Source organism: Narcine bancroftii, chromosome 3 (genome assembly GCF_036971445.1).
Source record: "Narcine bancroftii isolate sNarBan1 chromosome 3, sNarBan1.hap1, whole genome shotgun sequence".
Taxonomy (NCBI): Eukaryota; Metazoa; Chordata; class Chondrichthyes; order Torpediniformes; family Narcinidae; genus Narcine; species Narcine bancroftii.
The window spans coordinates 193107480-193129653 of NC_091471.1; the positions used below are offsets into that span (position 1 = coordinate 193107480).

Sequence of the window (22174 nt, forward strand, 5' to 3'; positions counted from 1 at the left end):
TAATCGATATTTTGCTGTATCCTTGGACAGTGTTTTTCACTATCTATACTTCACCATTTTTCATATCACCTGCAGGGTCACTAATCAGACCAGCTACTCTTGTATCTAAATCATTAATATATACATGTATTTTTAATATAATTATATTTAAACCAGTTGTTCTCAAACTGTTTTCTTTCCACTCACATTCTTCTTTGGCTTGGCTTCGCGGACGAAGATTTATGGAGGGGGTAAAAAGTCCACGTCAGCTGCAGACTTGTTTGTGGCTGACAAGTCCGATGCGGGACAGGCAGACACGATTGCAGCGGTTGCAGGGGAAAATTGGTTGGTTGGGGATGGGTGTTGGGTTTTTCCTCCTTTGCCTTTTGTCAGTGAGGTAGGCTCTGCGGTCTTCTTCAAAGGAGGTTGCTGCCCGCCAAACTGTGAGGCGCCAAGATGCACGGTTTGAGGCGATATCAGCCCACTGGCGGTGGTCAATGTGGCAGGCACCAAGAGATTTCTTTAGGCAGTCCTTGTACCTTTTCTTTGGTGCACCTCTGTCACGGTGGCCAGTGGAGAGCTCGCCATATAACACGATCTTGGGAAGGCGATGGTCCTCCATTCTGGAGACGTGACCCATCCAGCGCAGCTGGATCTTCAGCAGCGTGGACTCGATGCTGTCGACCTCTGCCATCTCGAGTACTTCGACGTTAGGGATGTAAGCGCTCCAATGGATGTTGAGGATGGAGCGGAGACAACGCTGGTGGAAGCGTTCTAGGAGCCGTAGTCCCTATGCCATAAGTGCTCTGAGATTAATAAGGAATTGCTTAAGGTGGTATGTGGGTGGGAAGGGAAAATTGAGAATCACTGCTCTAGATCCAATTGTTACTTAAATATTTTGCTTGAGAAAAATTGTCATTGGCCCATTTCCTTTGGAGTTATGAAACCATGCATATAACGAGTTATTTAGGTACAATTCAAACAGTGGCTTTCAAACTTTTTCTTTCCACTCACATACCACCTTAAACCTCTCTTACTAATCATAGAACATCTGTGGCATAGGGATTACTTAGAGTGGTATGTGAGTGGAAAGAAAAAGGTTGAGAACCACTGATGTAAACACATTCAATTGCTATAAGTGCATGCATATTGGTAATAATTTCAAAAATGTAATAATCTCAAGTTTGAATGATAAATTTAAAGAATTTAGTATTATAACCTATTATGTAATGGAAACCTGAATGTGAATGAGTTTTCATAGGTGATTTATCACAATGAAGTTAGGCAATTAAATTACCTTTCAGAATCACGTCACTGTTTGCAGAGTAACTTCAAATGAGATACGCAATAAAATCTTTCATCTTATTACAGTAAACATTATAGATTACATTCTCGTCAGTAATGGTTGACTGTTAGCAGAGAGCAACATAGGCTGCAGTCAATCACCATGGAACAACAATAAAAACATATTCAAATAAAATGCATGAAATCAAAGAGAATGACGGAAATTAATTTATCCTTCTTTCAATCATGTTTTTTGTAGACTTTTTTGGGTTTGCGTGTCTAATGTTATGGGTTACCCCAGTTATCTCATGGAGCCAGGGATGTTGAAAATGCTTTTATTGAGATAATCTTTATCTCTCAGTAGCTACATTAACAATATAGTACACTCTTAGAGGTAAATAAAGATATGGACAGACTGCACCATGAAAGTTAGTTCAATATTTCAGTGATTGTTTAAAATGTTTACTGTGGAAATCAATGTTCTCTCGCATTGCATTTTGATTTTTTTTTCTGGCCAAGGCTGGATTTACAGGACAAAGTTCAAAGAAAGTTTATTGACAGCATTCATACATGACATCACATACAGCCCAGAGATTCATTTTCCTCTGGATCTACTTATCAGTAACTGTAAATTGTACACAAGAAAGATGTGTAGGCCAAAGAGGGACAGGTAAACAAAGAAAGAAATATAAACAAAATTGAAATACAGGAAAAAATAAATATTCGCTAATAAATAATGTGCAAAGTAACAGTCCTTAAATAGATCTCTAATAGTCTGTTGAAGAGTCTGATGGTGGAGGGGTAGCAACTGTTCCTGAACCTGGTGGTACAAGTCTTGCGGCACCCATACCTCTTTCCTTCTGGCAGCAGTGATAACAGGACAAGGCCTGGGTGGTGTGGATCCTTGATTGCTGCTGCTCTCAAATGGCAGTGTTTCTTTGTGGATTTCTCGATGGTGAGGAGAGTTTTGCCTGTGATGTCCTGGGCTGTGTCCACTATCTTTTGCAGTGCTTTCAGATGAGAGGTGTTGGTGCCCCATACCAAATCATGATGCAGCCGGTAGCACATTTTCCACCACACCTCTGTAGAAGTTTGCCAAGGTTTGCAATGTCATGCTGAACTTCGGCAAACTCCTGAGGAAGTAGAGGCTCTGACGTGCTTTCTTTAAAATGTCCTTAAGGTGTTGGATCCAGCAAAGCTCCTCTGGGCTGGTGATATCCAAGAATTTAATTTTCCTCACCCTCTACACCTCTGAGCCCCCAGTAGTTTTCCTTTCATGAAGTCTACCATCAGCTCCTTGGTTTTGGTGAGGTGACATTGAATAAAAGGTTGTTGTTAGTACATCATTCTGCCAAGTTTTCAATCTCCCTCCTGTACACTGACCCCTCACCCCTTATCATAGAGCCTGGTACTGTGGTATTGTGAGTAAATTTGTAAATAGTGTTGTAATACAAACCAAATCCAAGGGACACTCTCAGGAAACCATACTTTACCAAACACTGATATACTTGATTGTTCAAATACGCAAATACATGATCCTCACTACTCTACTGTCCCCTCACTGCTCCAATTCCTTCCCAACACTGGTCCACTTGCTACTTTTGTTGCTTATAATACTGTAACTCGGGGCTATCTAGGATGTACAGTGCTTGACCAACAATTCACAGTCCAATAGAGCAAAGTTATATAATGATGGACCTGTGTCCAAGAGGATTAAATGCCAGGGATATGCTGTAACAGGCTATATCCACTGATACAGGGCTCCAATGTTTTGCAGGGCAGGGATGTACTCGCCAGTATTGTACCAGTACCCAACATTACTGTATCCTTGTGCTATATACAGTGAAGAACCTGTGTGCATTAATATCCCAGTGGTATCTCATGACGGACATGTGCCAGCAAATCCATATCAAGCTGAGAATTGGACATAGCATAACCCTGCATCCAGGTCTCAGTTCCCTGAGTGTTTCATCTTTTGATGCCTCATACTGGGCCTGCCATCACAATATTTTAAGGATGCAACTGAGCAATTTGACAGACAGTGAATTCAGTGGAGTATGGATTTTCAGCCAGAGCTTCCATCGTGGTCCATCTGATCTTTGCATGTGTTTCCCAATGAACATTACAGCCCAGCATTGGGACTGGTGTAAAGATTTCTCGGGACTGTTGGCAAACTCACGATAGGAGTTCCACTCAAGCAACAGGGACTGGAGTGGCAGTGAGAATGAAAGAAAGGAAGAGAATGATAAAATCACTAGAAATAGCAATAGGCCTGAGGATAAAGAGTATGTTAAAACTCAGCAAAGGAAAACTCAGAATTTGATTAAAACATGATAAGATCCTGAAAGTATACTGGCAAGAAAAATAAATAGGAACTGCAAAAACTTCTATAGGTATATAAAACCGAAGGTTGACAAGGAAAATATGGGTCCTTTCCAGAGACAGGAGAACATTCAATGGGAAATTAGAAAATGGTAGAGGAATTGAACAGCCACCTTGTGGCTGTGTTAGTGGAAAAGAACAGCCAGTCTATTAGAGATCCAAGGGTATAGCAAGAATGAGGAGTTGATAAGACTAACAGTTAATGAATTTAAGGACACAATGATCCACACAGCACAGATTTTGAAGGAGGCAACTACAATCACGTCAAGTCAAATGTATTGTCATCTGATTGTACGAGTACTGTATAACCTGAACTATAGGGTGGGGGATGTTCCAGTTTTCTTCCAAAATCCACAAGATTCAGTAATTAATTGTTCCTGTAGACTGGAGAGTAGTAAACATGATACAATTATTTTTTTTAAACTGAGGCAGACAACTTATCTTTTTTAGGTGGATGAGAATTGCAGAGAAAATGCTGGAATTAATAATGATAGGATTGAGTAGAATCTGTAGTGGAAATTGTGTTTGACTAATCAGTTGGAATATTTTAAGGATGCAACTTGTAGAATCAAGGATAGAAAACTATTGGTTGTTGTCTATTTAGATTTTCAGAGGTTTTTGACTAGTTGCCTTAGGAGATTGGGCAATAATGTCCACATGAAAAAGAGAGCATTGGGTTACTAGCCCAAATGCAAAGACTGGGAACAATTGATCTTTTGTAAGCTCTTATTTAAGGGGGTGCTGCAGGCATTTGTTCTTGAGCCCCTGCTAGACACAATCAGTATCACAGATTTGGATGAAGAAAGCAAGTATATTTCCAGCAACAAACAATTCACTGGACGAACCTTAGAAGGTTGTGTAGCATCAATGAGAGAAAAACAATGGTCAATTTTTCAGGATGGAATGCTTCATGAGCAAAATTGACTAATCTTTATCTCCCAACTTGAAGATATCTTCCAGCAGATTGTTTGTTTCTCCAGATTTCACCATCTTCTGTCTCTCGTGTGTCTCTAGTATCGCATTTCTGAGTGAGATTGTATTATGACTAATCAGTTTTAGGTGTCACATCCACAAAGCCGCAGAGTGGATTAAAACACGGCAGATGGAAAAGTACAAGGTTTAGCAGAGAAAACAAAAAAAAACAAACAAGGTATTTTAGAGAGAGATTGAGTAATGTTGATGTTTAAAGCAAACTTGGTGTGTTTATAAAGTCACCAAAAGCCAATGTGCTGATTGATCGTGCAGTTAGGAAGATAAAAAGTTCGTTAGACTTCATTATGAGAGGCTTTGATTGCAAGGGAAAAGAAGACTTACTGCTGTAATACAAGATGTACAGTTTTGGTCTTAACAATATACTTGCCACAGAGGAAATTGCCTGAAATTCTCTAGTTTCAGGGTTGGTTGGTTTTTGTGAAGGGAGATTGAGAATTTTTAAGCTTTTATATTCCAGAGTTTAGAAAATGAGAATATAACCATATAACCATTTATGGAGCGGAAACAGGCCATGTTGGCCTTTATAACTAATTGATGCATAAAATAAAAATCTGGGACTTGACAGGCTTGGATAAAGTGAGAATATTTCCTCTCTCTGAGGAGTTGAGAACCGGGGATCATAATCTCAGAAATAAATGACAGAAGATGAGAAATTTCTTGGGTGAATCTTGGGAATTCTCTTCCTGAGGATCTGTGGGAGGCTCAGTTGTTGAGTTTTTTTCACAACATAGATTGATAGCTTTCTGGTAATTAAGGTAACAAAATGTATTGCTGGAGTGTTGGTGAAGGCTGGTACAATAGGGACATTCAAAAGACACATGGATCTTAGAAAAATAGAGGGTGATTAGTGTGAGGTAGAGAAGGATTAGATTGTAGTGGATTAAGTTTACATGGGTTGGCACAACAACATGGGTTGAAGGGGCTGGGCTGTAATATTCTATGCTTTTCATTCAGAACTTCTTTCAGGATATTTATGGATAGGGTGCCTGAGAAGCAAGTTCTTCACAGAGGGATTGGTGGATATATGGAATAAGCTGCCAGAGGAAGTGGTAGGGGAGGAAATAATTACAACATTCAAAATATATTTAGGCAGGTATGTAGATAGAGGGATAAGGGCCAAATGCAGGCAAATGGGATTAATAGGAACCCACCATGGTCAGCATGGATGAATTGGGCCAAAGGACATGATTCTATGCTGTATTGCTCTTTAACCCTACTTTCAGCCAAAAATGAGTTTGCAATGTAGATTTTTTTAAAAATCTATTATTGTAAGCAATCCTCATTAACTGTTAAAATGCTTTAAGACCAAACACCAGGTTTAAAGTGAGAGGGAGAGATTCAATGGGAATCTGAGGGGTAACTTTTTTTTTTCACAGAGGGTGTTGGGTGCATGGAATGGGCTGCTGAAGGAGGTGGTTAAGGAAGGTACTATTGCAATGTTCAAGGGAAAAAATGGACTGGTACATAACTAGGATGGATTTAGAGAGTTATGGGCCAAACACAGACAGGTGGGACTTGAGTGAATGGGGCATTTTGCTTAGCATGGGCAAATTGGGCCGAAGAGCCTGACTCCATGCTGTATGACCAGAATTCAATCTGGCCAAAATTTTGGCTGGAATACATAAAACAATGTAGTGATGGAATGAAGTGAATCTGATCATAACCGTCCTTCTGTAAATTTGTGTTCTGTAAAACAGCTAAATGAAGTCTCACCTCATCAGATTTTGGAGAGATTAAAAAGTGCATGTGAAAAGCACATGTAATTCTGTTTTCAATTGAATACAATTATTATTCCTTTCATGCAATCATACTCAATAACATGGAGAAAGTTAATTCCCATTTTTAAAAAAAGGTCAGATTGTGTACAGAAGTGAATGTCTAAAGAGAGTCATATGGAACAAGGTTGTGTATATTAGTATTTTAAAAATTAATCCATGTTTTGATATAGTAAATTTGTGTAACAGATGCCAATAGCAAGAGAAACAATTATGCCGAGCAGAAATTGGCATCGGGAACTAAAAATACACATTCTCTGTTGTTTACTGCTTACTCAGTGTATTTTATTAACAAAGCAAACAAAATAACTGAATGAAACACCATGTTCTGGCACAGTGATTACACAGAGGGATTATCCTATTATGAGTTTTTGTGTTTGTTTCTAAATGATCAGAGGTATAAAGGGGACATTATAATAAAGATGAATGCCATTTTGAGACACAAAGAAATTGGGTGCAGTGCTTTGGATCAGGAAAATTGGAATTGTCGCACCAGTCAAAAAATAAGGCAGATACCTTGAATAAAGACTGCTCTTTAGTCTCCTTTACTTTAGGTTCCATTACTTTGTGAGCAAATCCTTTGTTAAATTATATTGAAAATGTTTCCCAGCATGGCAATGAACTGCATCCACCAGAGAAATGATATACATATGTGTCCATCATGTAATCATGCTCTATGCGGCACCAGGGGCATAGCCAGGTTCTAACATGACGATAGGGAGAGCGAGCACGTAAAAGGAGCCACGACACCATGCCAGATGGTGAGTCAGTTGTCGAGTAGCAGGCCACACTGGTCTTTCAGCGGTTTCGGAGTGGTGGTGGCAGGGTTGGGGTGGTGGGGGGGGGATGGCTCTGCTTTTGGTCACTCCCTCTGCACCTCCCCTAGCTACGCCACTGTGCTGGCTCATGAACACCATTAGTCAAATAAAATAAGGGTAAGTTTTCATTTATTGTTTGGACAGATGTTTGCAATGAAAATGTGACCCTTTGCCTCAAAGTTATAAGCTTTTGTTGCCTTTGTTATTGGTATTGGCTAAATTCATTCAACCATTGAAGTACCAAGTGTATATAATATTTAATACAAAAAAAAATGTTTTTGTTATATTTATTATATATATTGAATAGTTTGTTTACAGGATATGCAGTGGGAGTTTGGTTATCCACAGAGTTATTTACGAGAGAAGAAATTCCTTACACTTGCAGGACAAATTTATTTTTTATTGGAAATGGGTTTTCAATTTCCTCATGACCTGTGTTTTGTGATGACAGCAGCAGATGATCAGAAACAAATGGAGAAATATAAATTATCAGAGTGATTTTTTTAATAAATTGTGGATTATTCTGTCGAAGTTCATTATTTATGTTCAACTCTCCATAAAATAATGTCGCACTAACAGGAGCATTGCGGCCACTGACCACGAACCCACAGATGCACGGAAAACGTTCCCTTGTTTCGACGAACCCAACAAAAAAGCGACATACACCATTTCTTTAATATACAGTGAACCTTATCAAGTGCTTTCAAACATGCCAGTTGAGGTAATTATATTGCACTCAAATTAAAACCAGCTCTGTCATGAGACTGAGAATTGCAAAGTCAGATGGGTTAATGTAGGGATGATGGAGTGGGAGGGTTTGGGAGGTTAGATTCTGATCTTGATTTTTTTTAAATGGCAAGTAGCCAACCTTAATATTTTACTACCTTTTATCATCCGAGCTATCTTATAGAGAAGGACTTAAGTCGATATATAAAGTACAAAAAAAATAATAAAACAAAGGGAACAGATGTGTATTGGTGGTACAGGAATAATTGATTATAAATAACTCTCAATGTGTCTTGCAGAATGAAGAAAACCTGAGTAATGGCCTGAAAAAAGCAACCTTTAAAAAATCTGTTAGGATGAGTACTTATTTGGTTTGTTTTGCTGTTCATCAATTTGACTATGTGGAAAAAATCTCAAAAGCCAATAATATCCCCGTGAGTAATTTAACATTTTGCAACAGAGATAGTGTTTTTATGCCAAAATATTTATTGATGTGTAAAATAAGAATGATCCTTGTGCTGTTCTCCCACCCAGTTCTTTTGATTTTGCATTGTAATTCCTGTAAAGCACTTAAATGAAAAATTGTCACTGATAACTTGTGTTACTGTAACTATATTGCAGATAATGTTGATGATGTCGAAGCATATTTGGTGCATTGTTGGTATTCAAAGTGATTCTCCAAACATCATCAGAGCTCAGTCATACAGATGGGAAAAGTTAGAAGTTTCATTTTCAGTCTCAACAAACCTAAACTAGAATGAACTTAGTAGTTGAGATTATACATGTGGCCATAGTGCTTTTGATTGAGGAGGGATGATCTGCCAAGATTTCTACTCCTAGAAAGTCATTCATAAATTTGACACTGATCAATATTCTCAGGAGCATAGAAGAATGAGGGGAAATTTGATAGAGGTATTTAAAATTGAGGGGTATGGACAGAATAAATGTAGGTAGGCTTTTTCCACTGAGATACAAACCAGAGGACATGGGTTTTTGGGTTAAGGGTGAAAGGGTAAAAGTTTGGGGGGGAACATGAGGGGAAACATCACACAGAGAGGGGTGGGGGTGTGAAACAAGCTGCCAGCTGAAGTGGTGAATGCAGGCTCAATTTCAATATTTAAGAAGAATTTGGACAGGTGCATGGATGGGAGGGTTTTTGGAAGGCTATGGACTGGGTGGAGCTCATATATATTAAAAAAAATTAAAATCAATTATAACTGTGCAGGAAAATAGTTTGGCACTGACTAGAAGGGCTAAAGGGTCTGTTTCTCTGGTATAATGTTCTTTAATACTAATATTCAGATCAGATTATATATTTTTTAAAATTTAGATGTACAGCATGGTAATTGGTCCTTCCAGCCCACATGCCTGTGCTGATCAATTACACCCAATTGGCCTACAACCCCTGTACTGTTTTTGAAGAGTGGGAGGCACCTGGAGGAAACCCACACAGACCCAGGGTGAATGTAGAAACTCTTTACAGATAGTGTCAGATTTGAACTGCTGCACTAATTGTGTCATGTAATAAAACATAAATTTAAGATTAGAATCAAACCTGGCCTTGTAGCTCCCATGCTAAAATAATCTTCCTGAACTCACTTTACCAGTCTATTTATGAAGAGCGTCAAATTAGTTGAAATGTCAGAAAGTGTCAGCTGTGAACTGACCCTGGGATGAGTAGAGAGTTTAGAGAGTGGCATGGGAAAGGCAGAAAACATTTAAAAATAAATCTATATTGAATGATGCAAGATTTACTCTGAACAAATTGAATTCTGTAATGCCATGTCTGTTTAATTAAACTTTGTCATACATTTTTCAGCTTAGGATATATGTCCAACCTCAACAACGTCATACAGCAATGTTTGCAGCAGATGTCATGAAAACAGTATTTGACTACTTTGAAGAGTATTTCAATATAAGTTATGCTCTTCCGAAACTAGGTAAATGTTGCAGCAATTTTGTTGGTTTTTATTGCAAATGGTTACATAATTAGAAAGAACACAGCTGATCATTTTAAGCCAGCAAACTTTCATGATGAAATTTAATACACAAAAGTGCTGGAGAAACCCAGCAGGTCACACAGCTTTCTTTATGGCAAAGATACTTGACCAACGATTCAGACCTGGGCCCCTCGTCAAGATGTGAACAAAAAGCAGACAGGTGCCTCAATAAAATGGTGGGTTAGGGACCGGGGGAGGAGCACAGGCCCAAAGGCAAGTGGTCATGTGGGTATGGGTGAGAGGGCAGAAATGAAAGCCCTAGAATGTTATGGGGAAGGGGACAGCTCTCTGTATGGAGATGAAAGGGGATGAGAGGGACAAGGAAAGAGAGAGAGAGAGAGAGAGAAGGGATGGACCTGACTGAAACTGGAGAGGCCAATGTTAATACCATCCATTTAGAGAGTGTTCAGATAGAACATTAGGTGTGGTTCCTCCAATTTATGGGTGGTCTTGGTTTTACAGTCCATTAGGCCATGGGCAGACATATCGGCATGAGAGAGGCGCACAAAATTGAAATGCTTGGCCATGTGGAGGTCCCCACTATATCAGCAGACTGAGAAAAAGTGGTCAACGAATTGATCTCCCAGTTTGCGTCTGGTCTCTCCGAGTTAGAGGAGGCCACAACAGGATTGCTGGATGCAGTAGATGTCACTTGACAATTCATAAGGGTTGCTTCACTTGGAAAGTCTGCTTGGGGCCCCGAATGCTGGTGAGGGAGGGGGTGTAGGTGCAAGTGTAGTATTTTCTGCAGTCACAGGAATAAGTACCAAGAAATCAAATAATGTGAAGGGATGTATGGACAAGGGAACCATTGATGGAAGGTGGAGACTGCAGGAGAGGGGAAGATGGTGGTGGGATCACATTATGGGGGCAGAAATTGTGGAGATGATATGTTGGATGTGGAGTCTGGTGGGGTGTTAGGTGAGAACATGGGGAATCCTGGATTCAAGGGGCCCAGGGCAGATGTGTGAGAAATAGAGGAGATGCAAGTAAGGGCTGAGTTGATGGTGGTAGAGGGGAAATCGAGGCTTTTGAAGAATGAGGAATGGAAGACCTCCTCCTGGGAGCAGATGCATTGGAGATGGAGGAATTGAGGGAAAGGAATAGAATCTTTACAGGGGTTAGTTTGGAAAGAGATGAAGCCAAGATAACTATGGGAGTTGATGAGTTTTTAGAAAATGTCTGTAGAGAGTTTATCTCTAGAGATGGAGTCGGAAAGATCAAGAAATTGGAGTGTGTTGCCAGAGATGGAGCAGGTTAATTTGAAGTTGGGGTGAAAGTTGGCAGCAATGTGGATAAAATTTATGTGCTCAGCCTGGGTGCATAAGTCAGCACCAATGTTGTTGTCAATGTTGAGGAATCCTGCTTGTGTTGGCTTGTAGGATGGTTTGTTCCACATGGCCAACAAAAAGGCAGGCATAGCTTGGGCCCATGTGGGTACCCATGACTACCATTTAATTTGGAGAAAGTGGGATGAGTCAAAGGAGATGTTATTGAGATTGAGAGCAAGTTCTGCCAGACAGAGGACGGGGATGGTTGTAAAATAAACTGAGGGCTTTGAGTCCCTCAGTATGGAATGGAGGTTTACAGAGAATGGACATCCATGGTGAAAATTAGACAGTCTAGTTCAGGGAACTGGAAGTTGTTGAAGTGATGGAGGGCATGTGAGATAGCATAGATGTAGGGAAGGACTGGACCAGAGGAGAAAAATGGAATCAAGGTAAGATGATACCAGTTCAGTAGGAGCACATGGAAACTGGTTCTATCAATACAATTGGGTTTGTGGATCTTGCATAGGAGGTAGAACTCAGGGTGGAGAATCCTGGTGGAAGAAGTAGGCAGAGAGATTGGAACAACAGAAGAAGAGTTTGGCATTGTGGCGTGCATGGAACTCATTGAGGTGTGTGTTGTGTCTGAGTTGTACCATCGGAGGTCTTAATAAACACCAGAAAGAATTGTAAGTTTAACAACACATTTCTTTACTCACATCCGGGTACTGGGTCGTGTATAGATACAATGTCTCTTATCGCACATGTACCAGTCAAGTGTGATGTGGCTCTTACAATGTTAGTATTTATGTATTAGCATAAAATAGTCCCAGGTTATCTCAGTATATAACATCCCTCCTTCTTTAAAAAAAATTATAAAAATATTAAAATTTAAAATTTCTTAAAAATAAATCATTACTGCTTCTTTATCTACACTTGCAATTAAGAATTAACTATTCACACATTTGCAGTTCTATATTCTTTTCAGCGGAATTACACTGGTGGTAGGATGTTGCTTCTCCACCTTGTAGACTTTGTTGCAACTGTTTGGTTCTATGGTGCTCCTGCTTCTTGCTATGCAGTCATTGGTGTGTTGTTAGTTAGGGTTTGGCCTTGCATTCCCTCACAAGTTGTTGGAATTACAGAAGATGCTGATGCTTCTGGCGCTTTCCATGTCAGATCTGGTGTTGGACGAATGTGGATCCTGTTTCGTCTCAGCTGCCTGCCAGATTCTGTCTCAATGATGTATGACCTTGACGTCTCAGCCTCTCTAACAATCTTTGCTGGACCCCAGGTTTTTATCCCTGGCACTTGAACATGCACATGCTGCCCTCTGAAGAGTTCTGGTAGTGTTTGTGCATGTTTATTATAATGTTGATGACTTTCCTCTTGTATGTTAGTCAACTTTCTTATTTCCTCTTGGTCATCTGGTGGGCAGATTTTGCTTGGCAGGTTGTCTTGTACCTTCTGCCATTCAGAAGCTCTGTCGGGGTCTTGATGTCGGCCCTCAAGGATGTTGCTTGCAGTAACAGAAGAGCAAGGTAAGGGACTTCTTTTGTTTCTCAACACTTAGTGAAAGTGCATTTAATTGTCTGTACATGCCTCTCAATGAATCCTTGGCTCTTGAAGAAATGTGGTGATGATGTAGTGATGGTGAACCCATATTGTGCTGCATTTTCTCTGAATTCACACGATGTGAATTGGGACCTATTGTCACATATCACTTGGTAGGGTATCCCCTGTTTCATGAAGAGCACTCCTACTGCACCAGTGATGGATGGTGCTCTCAGGTCCTTCACTTTCCTAATGAAGGGGAATTTGTAGTAGCAGGACACAATAAGATACCACTCTTGGTTTTCTATGATTAGGTCTGCTCCCACAGTGTGCCATGGACTGGCAGGTAGTTCAGCAGGAATCATCTTTTCCTTTTGTTGAGTTGTAGCCACCATTTTTTCGATGTCCTTATACATGTCTGTCCAGAAAACTGCTGACTTTGCTCTGAGTTTGTATTTCTCCATTCCCATGTGGCCTTGGTGTATTTTCTGGAGAATTTCTTTCTGCATTGTCTCTGGTATTATCAGCCGAGACCCTGCCAGCAGTACACCATTCTCCAGGGATATGTCATCCCTGACAGACCAATACTAACTTGTTGTAGGCTGCACCTGTTCTATCCTTTCTGGCCATCCCTGTGTCACTGTTGCGAGAGCAGCTGTAGCATCTCGTCCTTTGCAGTTTCTTCTTTAATCAGGTTTAGTTTTTGTTGCTGATCACACTGACGAGATGATGTACCTTGATCTCAGTGTCTTTCATTTCGTATTTTTTGTTTGGGGAAAGATGTGACAAGGCATCAGCCAGCACCATTTCCTTCCCTGGACTGTACTTCAAGTTGACGTCATAACATTGGAGCCGAAGGAGTAGCCTCTGTAATCTGGCTGGTGCCATGCTGAGGTTCTTTTTCTGGATGTGTTCCAGAAGGCGATGATCACTCTCTACCACAAACTGTCTCCCGTAAAGGAATTTGTGGAATTTTTCACATCCATATTTGACTGCCAACAGTGCCCTTTCGATATTGGTATTTCGGGTCTCTGCTGTTGTCAGGGCTTTTGAGCTAAAGCTTTCATTCCTGGACCAATGCTGCCCCAAGGCCTCCGATGGAAGCATCTACTTGTAATGTGACAGCTTTTTTTTTCTGTCGCAGTAGCTCAGTTCTATTTCTCTGCAGACCACTTCCTTATGCTTGTTGAAATTTCATTGATGCGATGGTGACCACTGAAACTCCACATCCTCTTTCAGCAACTCTCTGAGGTTGGCTGTATGGTCTGACATGTGTGGGGTGAAGGAACTCATGTACTGGACCAGGCCAAGGAAGCTTCTTAGTTCCTTTATGTCCTTTGGGTGTTCCATTTCAGCAATGGCTGGTTACCTTCTCTGGACTTGGCCGGACCCCATTAGGTGTGTACACCATTCCGAAGAATTGGCACTCCTTCTCCTTAATGGTGCATTTGTCTGCAATGAGTTTGATGCCGGCCCCTCTTGTTATCTTGATGGCTTCGTGTAGGTGAAGGTCTCCACCAAAGACCTGGATGTCGTCTGCACCGACAGCACCTTTGCATGCCCTTTAGATCTCCTCTATCTTTTGTTGGAAGATGTCTTGGCTCATCTTTAGGCCAAAAGGTAGATGCAAGAACTTGTACCGGCTGAATGGAGTATTGAACGTTGTGAGCAGTGTCGATTTTTCATCCAGATTCACTCTTTGCATATAGTTTGCTAAAGATTTTTGATCCCGCTAATGCAGAAGTGATGTCTTCCAGCATTGGTGTTGGATAGTAACCTCTTGATTGCTTGGTTTAAGTCTTTGGGGTCCAGACATATCTCCAGGTGGCCATTCAGTTTTTCCTTTATTACAATGGAATTCACCCAGTCATTCGGCTCGACCACTTTTGCTATCATTTGTTTTTCTTCCATTTCTTCGAGCTCCTGCTCTAGCCTTGGTTTCAGCTCTATTGGCACCTTCCATGGAGCATGCATTGTTAGTTTGCTTTCTGGGTCTATGGTTATGTGGTATTTGAAATTTCCAAAGCAACTATCATCAAAGCATTAAGGGTACATGTTCATAAACTCGGCCTTATTTGTGATTAGAGGGTGTTTCTCAAGTGGGGTGTCGCTATTGATCCTCTTGGACATTTTCTTCTCCCTGATCTCATTGCTTACAGAGATTAGCTGTAATTCCTGACAACTATTCAGGCCTAGGATTGCTGGTCTGTCAGCATCAACCACGAAGAATGTGCATATGATGCTCTTTCCTTTATGTCTACCTTTTATTTAGACTTTTCCTAATTGTTTAATCATGGGGCCTCCATAGGCTGAGAGAGTGAGATTTATGGCTTCTAGTGTGCCTTTCTCAGGGAACATCTGATGGTACAGTCTGAGCCAGAGGATGCTGCTTTGTGATCCAGTGTCCAGCTTTATTTTCAAGTTGAATATTGTTGGTTTGCTTCTGATGTTTCTTTTCACTTGGATCATGGTGTGCAATCTATTTTTTCCTCCCTTCCCTTTCTTGGAAGTCTCAAGGAGGAGTATTGTTTCGATATCGAGCGTCAGTGTTGGAGTCACTGCTGTTGCTTCCCTCACCACCCATAGACCACTCTCAAGTATGATGTGGCTCTTACAGTGTTGGTGTTCATGCTCTAGCATAAAATAGTCCCAGGTTTCCTCGGTATGTAACAGTGTGGGCAAAGGGGGATGAAAGTGATGTCTCTACTGAGTATGGAACAAGGAACATTCCATCTCTGAGAGGAAAAGCCAGAGGAGAAAGTAAAGACTTGGCAGGGATGAGACAGGGATGTAGGGTGTCAGGGGAGGGAGGACTAGGGTGATGGGGGGGAGGTGGAGGGTTGGGGGGATGCAGGGATGGGGAATTGGAGAGTGAAATCAGAGAGAGTTGTGGATGGGGAGGTCGGGGAGTGGAGGACAGTGGCAAAGGGGAGAGGTGCAGGGAGTTTCTGAAGGTGGAGGGTTGGGTGCTGACGGTGAGGTGAAATGTTGGGGGCTCAGGGGAGAGTTGAGGGGGTGAGATGAGAGGGTCAGTGAACAGGGGGTGGAATGAAAGGGAGAGCTTAGAGAAGTAGATAGGGGTGAGTAGGGAGAGGTGTGAAGGGAAAGGGAAGAGTTAGGAGTGGTGGTAGGCCAGATAAGGCAATGGGATCCAGCAAAAGAGCTATTCAAGATCTCAACCTTGTCGAAGATGAGGTCAGTGTGGGACCTGGTCAACCAGTCAGTGTGAATGCCAGAAAAGGGTGGTTGAAACCTGGTTAAGTACCTGCACGTACGGTGTCCAGCCTATGGGCGGCCAGGGCTGAGGCGAGCAGACTGCAAGATCCTTTCATTGTGCACTTTCAATAACGGGGACTTCCAGGTGGCCAACCATTTTGTTCACTGCCAAAATTAGGCCACCTGCATATTGGAGGAACAGCAACTAATATTCTGCCTGGGCTCTCTCCAACCAAATGGTATTAACCTCAGTTTCTGAAAGAGTCTGCCCTTGATTCTCTCTCTTTTCCTATTCCCCTGTCTCTTTTCCTCCAGCTCCCCAAATCCTTCCACCCCTCTCCCCCCACCTCACCATTAACTCTCAGCTTTTGTATCTTCTGCCCTCCCACCCATATTCATCTATGATCTCTTACCCGTGGGCCTGAGCTCCTCCTTCTGCCCCTCACCCCCACCATTTTATTCCAGTGTCTGCCTGCTCTTTGCTCATCCCTTGACGAAGGGCATAGGCCCGAAATGTTCTTTGCCATAAAGAATGTTGCGTTGACCTGCTGTATTTCTCAAGCACTTTTGTATATTAAACTACAATCCGATTCTGCAGACGTTCTTGTTTAATTACATGATAGAGATTTTTAAAAAAAGATTGAGGTGAGCATTTGAATTATTCATTCACATTTGTATCTATCTTGTAGAGAGTTCTTAAAATTGGCACAAATTTTGGTTGCTTTTATTCCCAGCAAGACTTAATATACTTAAATTAGAGTCATGCCGAGAAATAAATAATTCTAGTTTCTTTCATTCTGGTTATGGGATTTCTCAAGCTGTCACACAAATTATAAAAGAGAGATCAGACCTTTATGGAACAATTATTTTGCATAGGTATTCCAGCAAAAGAACTTTCTTACATTGTTTGTTGGTGAAATAGTCTCTCATCTGAGAGACCACTGACCTCCTTAAAAAAAATCCTATATCTTACACAGGGTATCGGGTAAGGAAATGAATTATGTTTTGCCAGAATTTTGTCCATATTTTAATAATGTCTGCTTATCTACACAAGGTAAGAGATTAATAAGGTACATTTTTTTTCTCAAACATAGGACACTTTTTTTTAAAAAAAAGTGCTTGGAGGTAGGAATGCCTTTTTTTGTCACTGAGGATGTGTGCAGAACACCTGCCCTTTTGTGGCAACTCAGCAAAATGTTGTCACTCACTCTTGAGAGTGGCCACAAAGTCCAGAGAACCATTGGAGTATTTGGTATATTTTGTGGGCCTTTGCAATTGTTTAAGTTTAAATGGATACAGGTTGTACAGGTGCCTGACCTTTTATCCAGGATTCTGGAAAACAGCTACCTCCAAAAACCGGAACTTTTTTTCGGTAGAAGACAATTGCTCAGCAAAGATGAAGTTTGGTGCCAAACGTGACTCAACGTGACCTTCGCTCAACTCCCGTGCATTCCTCCCATATAACTAATTAGTGGTATAATTACTTTATACCCTACCTGTCGAGAAAGACCCTTGCTCAACTCACGTTGGAATATCCCGTGTCATTCCACTAATTTATAGGCACCTTCAAATCGCGATATACTGATGCTCGTCTAGCGTCATGGCACTTTCAGTTAGCCTGGCGGCGGCTCAGTGTGGGATCAATGGCTGTTGTTGCTATCCATAATATCCCACACAACTGAAACCACTATGCCAGTGCAGGGGAACTGAGAAGTGGGCCCTTATTAGGGTGCTGGTACGGCTATTGGTGGGGGGGGGGGGGAGGAGAGACGGCAGTGCAATTCAAGCAGGAGAGTGAGAGAGGGGAAAGATGAGAGTGTAACTCAGGTAGGTGGGGGGGGAGAGAGACGGTACCATGACTCAGGCTAATGAGCAGGTGGTGAGGGGGAGAGATGGCAGGGCGAGGAGGGGGAGGGGCAGCAGTGCGACTCATCGAGCAGGCAGTAGGTGGAGGCAAGCTTAAAGGGACTGTCATCCTGCTGATCCCAGATAAAAGGTTGGGCACCTGTATATAATTTTTTTTGATACTACCTCCTACGTTGCAGATATGATAGCTATCCCTGACTTTGGCACGGGTGCAATGGAAAACTGGGGACTGATCACCTACCGAGAGACTAACTTGTTATTTGATGTTAACGAATCATCCTCCTACAATAGGCAACGGGTTGCCACAGTCGTTGCCCATGAACTTGTTCACCAGGTACAGTAGGAATGCAATTTTCATTTTAAAGCAATGTTCATTTCCTCGTGTTGAACTTATCATCAGCCTGGGATACTGAAATCTCTTTGAAGACTTGATGCATCATAAATATCATCTGTGCCTTCCCCAAGACATGTTTGCCTAATTTGTAAAGTGGTGAGTCAGGAATTGTTGTGTCCCCACTAATTAAGAAAAGCTGTTCCAAAATAAATTGCAATTGTGAAAGTAAATGCACACAACTTTGACTTCAAAGAAATGTAAAGTATAATTCAATTAACAAAAACAAACTTAAGGTTCAAAATATTCTTTGGCTGAAATATAAGGCAGGCATGACCTTAAACCTTGATGAAGGAAATAGCTGAGATTGAGAAGTTTAGGCATGTTATAGAAGCTGATTATCTGAATATAACCATGAGCAAGCTGAGGCATCTACAAGGTACAGTGGTTAACTTATTGATGAGCCACACACCAAACTCAGGAAAACAAAAAAGAATATTGAATGATCACCAATACAACTGAAATTAACAAATTCATTGTTAAAGAGAAGGACTGCATGGTAATGGATTGGGAAGGCCTAAATATTGTCTTGAACGTGGCATAAATCATAAGGCAACTTTTCTTTAGATTATTTGTTATTTTGAGGCCAGTGTGAAAGGTTGCCTGAACTACATACATATTATTTTCAATAAACATGATTAACCTCACATAAAAATTGAAGTTTGTTTAAAAAAAGCTAAGAAATAAAAATACCACAATCAGAAGTACCCTTTGAAAAAGAGTAACAAGGAAGAACATTTTCTTTTTAATTTCCATTTGTAATTTGAATTATGATTACATCTCCTGCCTTTCTGCATGGAAAGTTATGAGAGCCATCAAGGACCTGCAGAATTGTTTTTCATTTTGCTGTACCAAAATATGTTGAAATTCAACTTATTCACATCTATGTCCTTGCAGTGGTTTGGAAATCTTGTCACCATGGACTGGTGGGATGATTTGTGGCTGAATGAAGGATTTGCTAGTTTCTTTGAGTATATCGGAGTACATGCCTCTCAACCTTCCTGGTTAATGGTAAGCTAGTTTATCATAACAGCTCTGAAATTTCATTGTGGGATATATACTCTGTGAAATTTCCTGTTCCCACTATATTAGAAATGTCAGTGATTTAACTCAGTTAAATTGATTTTATATGGAGATAACAAAGTAGGAGTGTGATTAAAGACCTCCATTGTAGTTTGACGAGATATTAGGGTTGATTGAATTCAATGGTATCTATGGCCATTGGTAAGCTGGAAATTCCTCTGAATTGTGGGAATGAATCTTCTCATCAGGTACAGAGTGCTTTGGTTGCTGCGCATTGCACTTGATGTAACTTGCATTTGACTTTTGGCCTGTAGCACTTACTAAAGCCACCTTGAGGCTGAAACTGGATTGTGTCTCGAAAGGTATGATGGGAAATCTTCACAAAAAGCATGAAAAATATACCTAAAGCTGGCCTGATAGATAGGTTTGTGTGACAGCATCAAGCTACACATAGATTTTGGTAGCCAAGCATGATGCACCATGATATGGTGAGGATCTACCTATCCTTAGTGTAGTGGAGGATGGGCCTGGCTGTGATGCTGTAGAAAATTCTTTGATTTAGATTGTGCCATATTGCAGAAGAACATCTTTAACTGCAGCTCAGCCTAGCAATGGATTGTCCTCAATTCCTGCAGGAAAGGAAGATGGTGAATCTTGTCTGACTCTTTCTCTAGCAGGCAAGTGAAGTCATGTCATGCAGTCATACAGTGAAGAAAGGGGCCCTTTGGCCACTGAATGCTACTGACCATCAGTATCCATTTACATTAACCTATATTGATCCCATTTTTCATATTCCCCTCATTCTCAGCTACCCCCAGATTCTACTGCTCACCTCCACACTTGAGGCAATTTGCTGTGGCCAATTAATCTACAAACCTCATGAATTTGGAATGTAGCTGAAATTCCAAGCACCCAGAGGAGACCAATGTGTCTTGGGAAAAGATTCAAATTCTCTCCAGACAGCTCTTGAGGTCAGGATTGAACCTGGGTCTTTGGCATCAGCTGCACTTCTGTACTGACTCAATTTGAGGTATTTGACCCCATATCTCATCACCAGAACTTTCAAACAAGCACCAAGAAGCTGCTTCGTTGATGGTGAGAAGTGCCTTCCCTGACGTTTTTTTTTATTGCACAGATGGAGTCTCAGTCAACACTCATTGCCTTCAGAGTGGGTTTAATGGGAATAATAATTTTAATTTGGAGATACATCGCAGTAATAGCACCATCCAGCCCATGAGCCATTGTCCCCCCAAATACACCAATTAACCTACAAACTCCATATGCTTCAGAAGTTGGGTGGGGGGAAATCGGTAAATAATGTATATTTTGAGGAAAAACAAAATAACAATGAGTGAATGAAAAATAAAATTAAAAATTTTTCAGCTTATTTACCTCAAATGGTGAAGTGGTGGATCAGAATTACTGAAATTTACTTAGACCACTGTGGTGAAATACCAAAGGCTTTTAAGTGTCACCAGCTTGAATAGTGCTAGAACATCGAGCAGGCTTGGATGAAGACCAAGCTGAGCAAGTCCAGAAGCATCTCCATTGTCAAGGGGAAGCTGGTAGACCAACGCTTCTACATGGACAATGAGATGATTCCAACAGTCTTTGAGAAACCAGTGAAAAGTTTAGCTCGGTGGCATAACATCCCTCAAAGATACAGAGCAAATACATCAGCTCAGGAAAGATGCCATCAGTTTCCTTAAGTGCATTGACAGAACCACACTACCTGGAAAGATGTAACTCTGATATATGCAGTTTTGGCCCTTTCTACACCTCATGTGGCTGCTAACCCTCCATGAAGTTCCAGTCTCAAATGTGGAAAAGCTGGAGAGATTGATCATCTCACGTAAGGAAGTGGCTTGGTCTTTCCAGGTGCCCTAGCAGCATAGGGCTCTATGCCAAAGGAGTCCTAGAGCTACCCATTTCCAGTCTTTTAGAGGAGAATCTGTGCACCAAAGAAACTCTGGAGATGATGTTAACAGAGGCGAGTGATATATTTATAGCTCAAGCTGCCATTATCCTGGCTACTGAGAGGAAATGGATTCCATCAGAAGCAACTAAGCAAGCAAAGGCAGCACTCAAGCATAGGGACTTCATGGGCTGAGTGCAGCAAGGGAGGAATGGTCTTGGTCTTGGGGCCAGTACACCAGCCGGGAACAAGTCTGCTCTGTCTCAGAGACGCAGGCTTGTGGTGGAGGAGATACGTCGGCAGGAGGAGGTGGCAAGGTTCGCAAAGGCTGTCGCTCAGGCAGGGCAAGGGAAATGTACAAGATGGGAGGGGGTAGAGAATAGGAAGATCTCCTGGAAAGAACTGTGGGACATGGAGACATTCAGAGTAAACTTCACCATTAGGGCTACATAAGATGTCCTGCCGTCAGCCATGAATCTCAGCCATGCTCCCTCTGCCTGATTTGAGCAACACTAAAACATTCATTCAGGGCTGATATGCTTGGCATTACAACCAGGTGCTACAGAGTCTAGTAGCAGTGCTGGAAAATCAGCAGATAAGTGTCAATGTTCTACCTCCCCCTTCATCCCACTGGCCATTAACAGCATTTGTCTGGGAAGGTGAGGGTCAAGCCGGAATCGCCACATCAAGATCAGACTCTGGGTGGTTAGGCAGGGCACATGATTGGAAGATGGTGGTAGACTTTGGCCAGAGGCTCTGCTTCCCAAATGAAATTGCGGAAACCCACCTCAGATCAGACTTTGGGCTGTGATCGGCTTCACTCCATCTCATTGATGTAATCGAGTTTACAGTGCCCTGGGAGGATACAGTGAAGGAGGCCTATGAGCACAAGAAACTGAGGTACACTGAGCTTGCAGCTGTAGTGCAGCAATGTGGCTGGAAGGCAAGGGTCTGACCAGTTGAAGTAGGCTGCAGAGGATTTGT

General features: G+C 41.5%; 1 protein-coding gene across 1 annotated transcript in view; it reads left to right on the forward strand.

The window, feature by feature from the left end:
* The window catches only part of enpep (glutamyl aminopeptidase), a 99588-nt gene that overhangs the window by 48498 nt on the left and 28916 nt on the right, over nt 1–22174 (forward strand). Inside the window, exons 2-6 of the mRNA XM_069926185.1 lie at nt 7811–7952; nt 8257–8391; nt 9777–9897; nt 18041–18195; nt 19150–19263. Of these exons, the coding sequence (XP_069782286.1) occupies nt 7811–7952; nt 8257–8391; nt 9777–9897; nt 18041–18195; nt 19150–19263 (667 nt within the window). The remainder of the gene's footprint in view (nt 1–7810; nt 7953–8256; nt 8392–9776; nt 9898–18040; nt 18196–19149; nt 19264–22174) is intronic.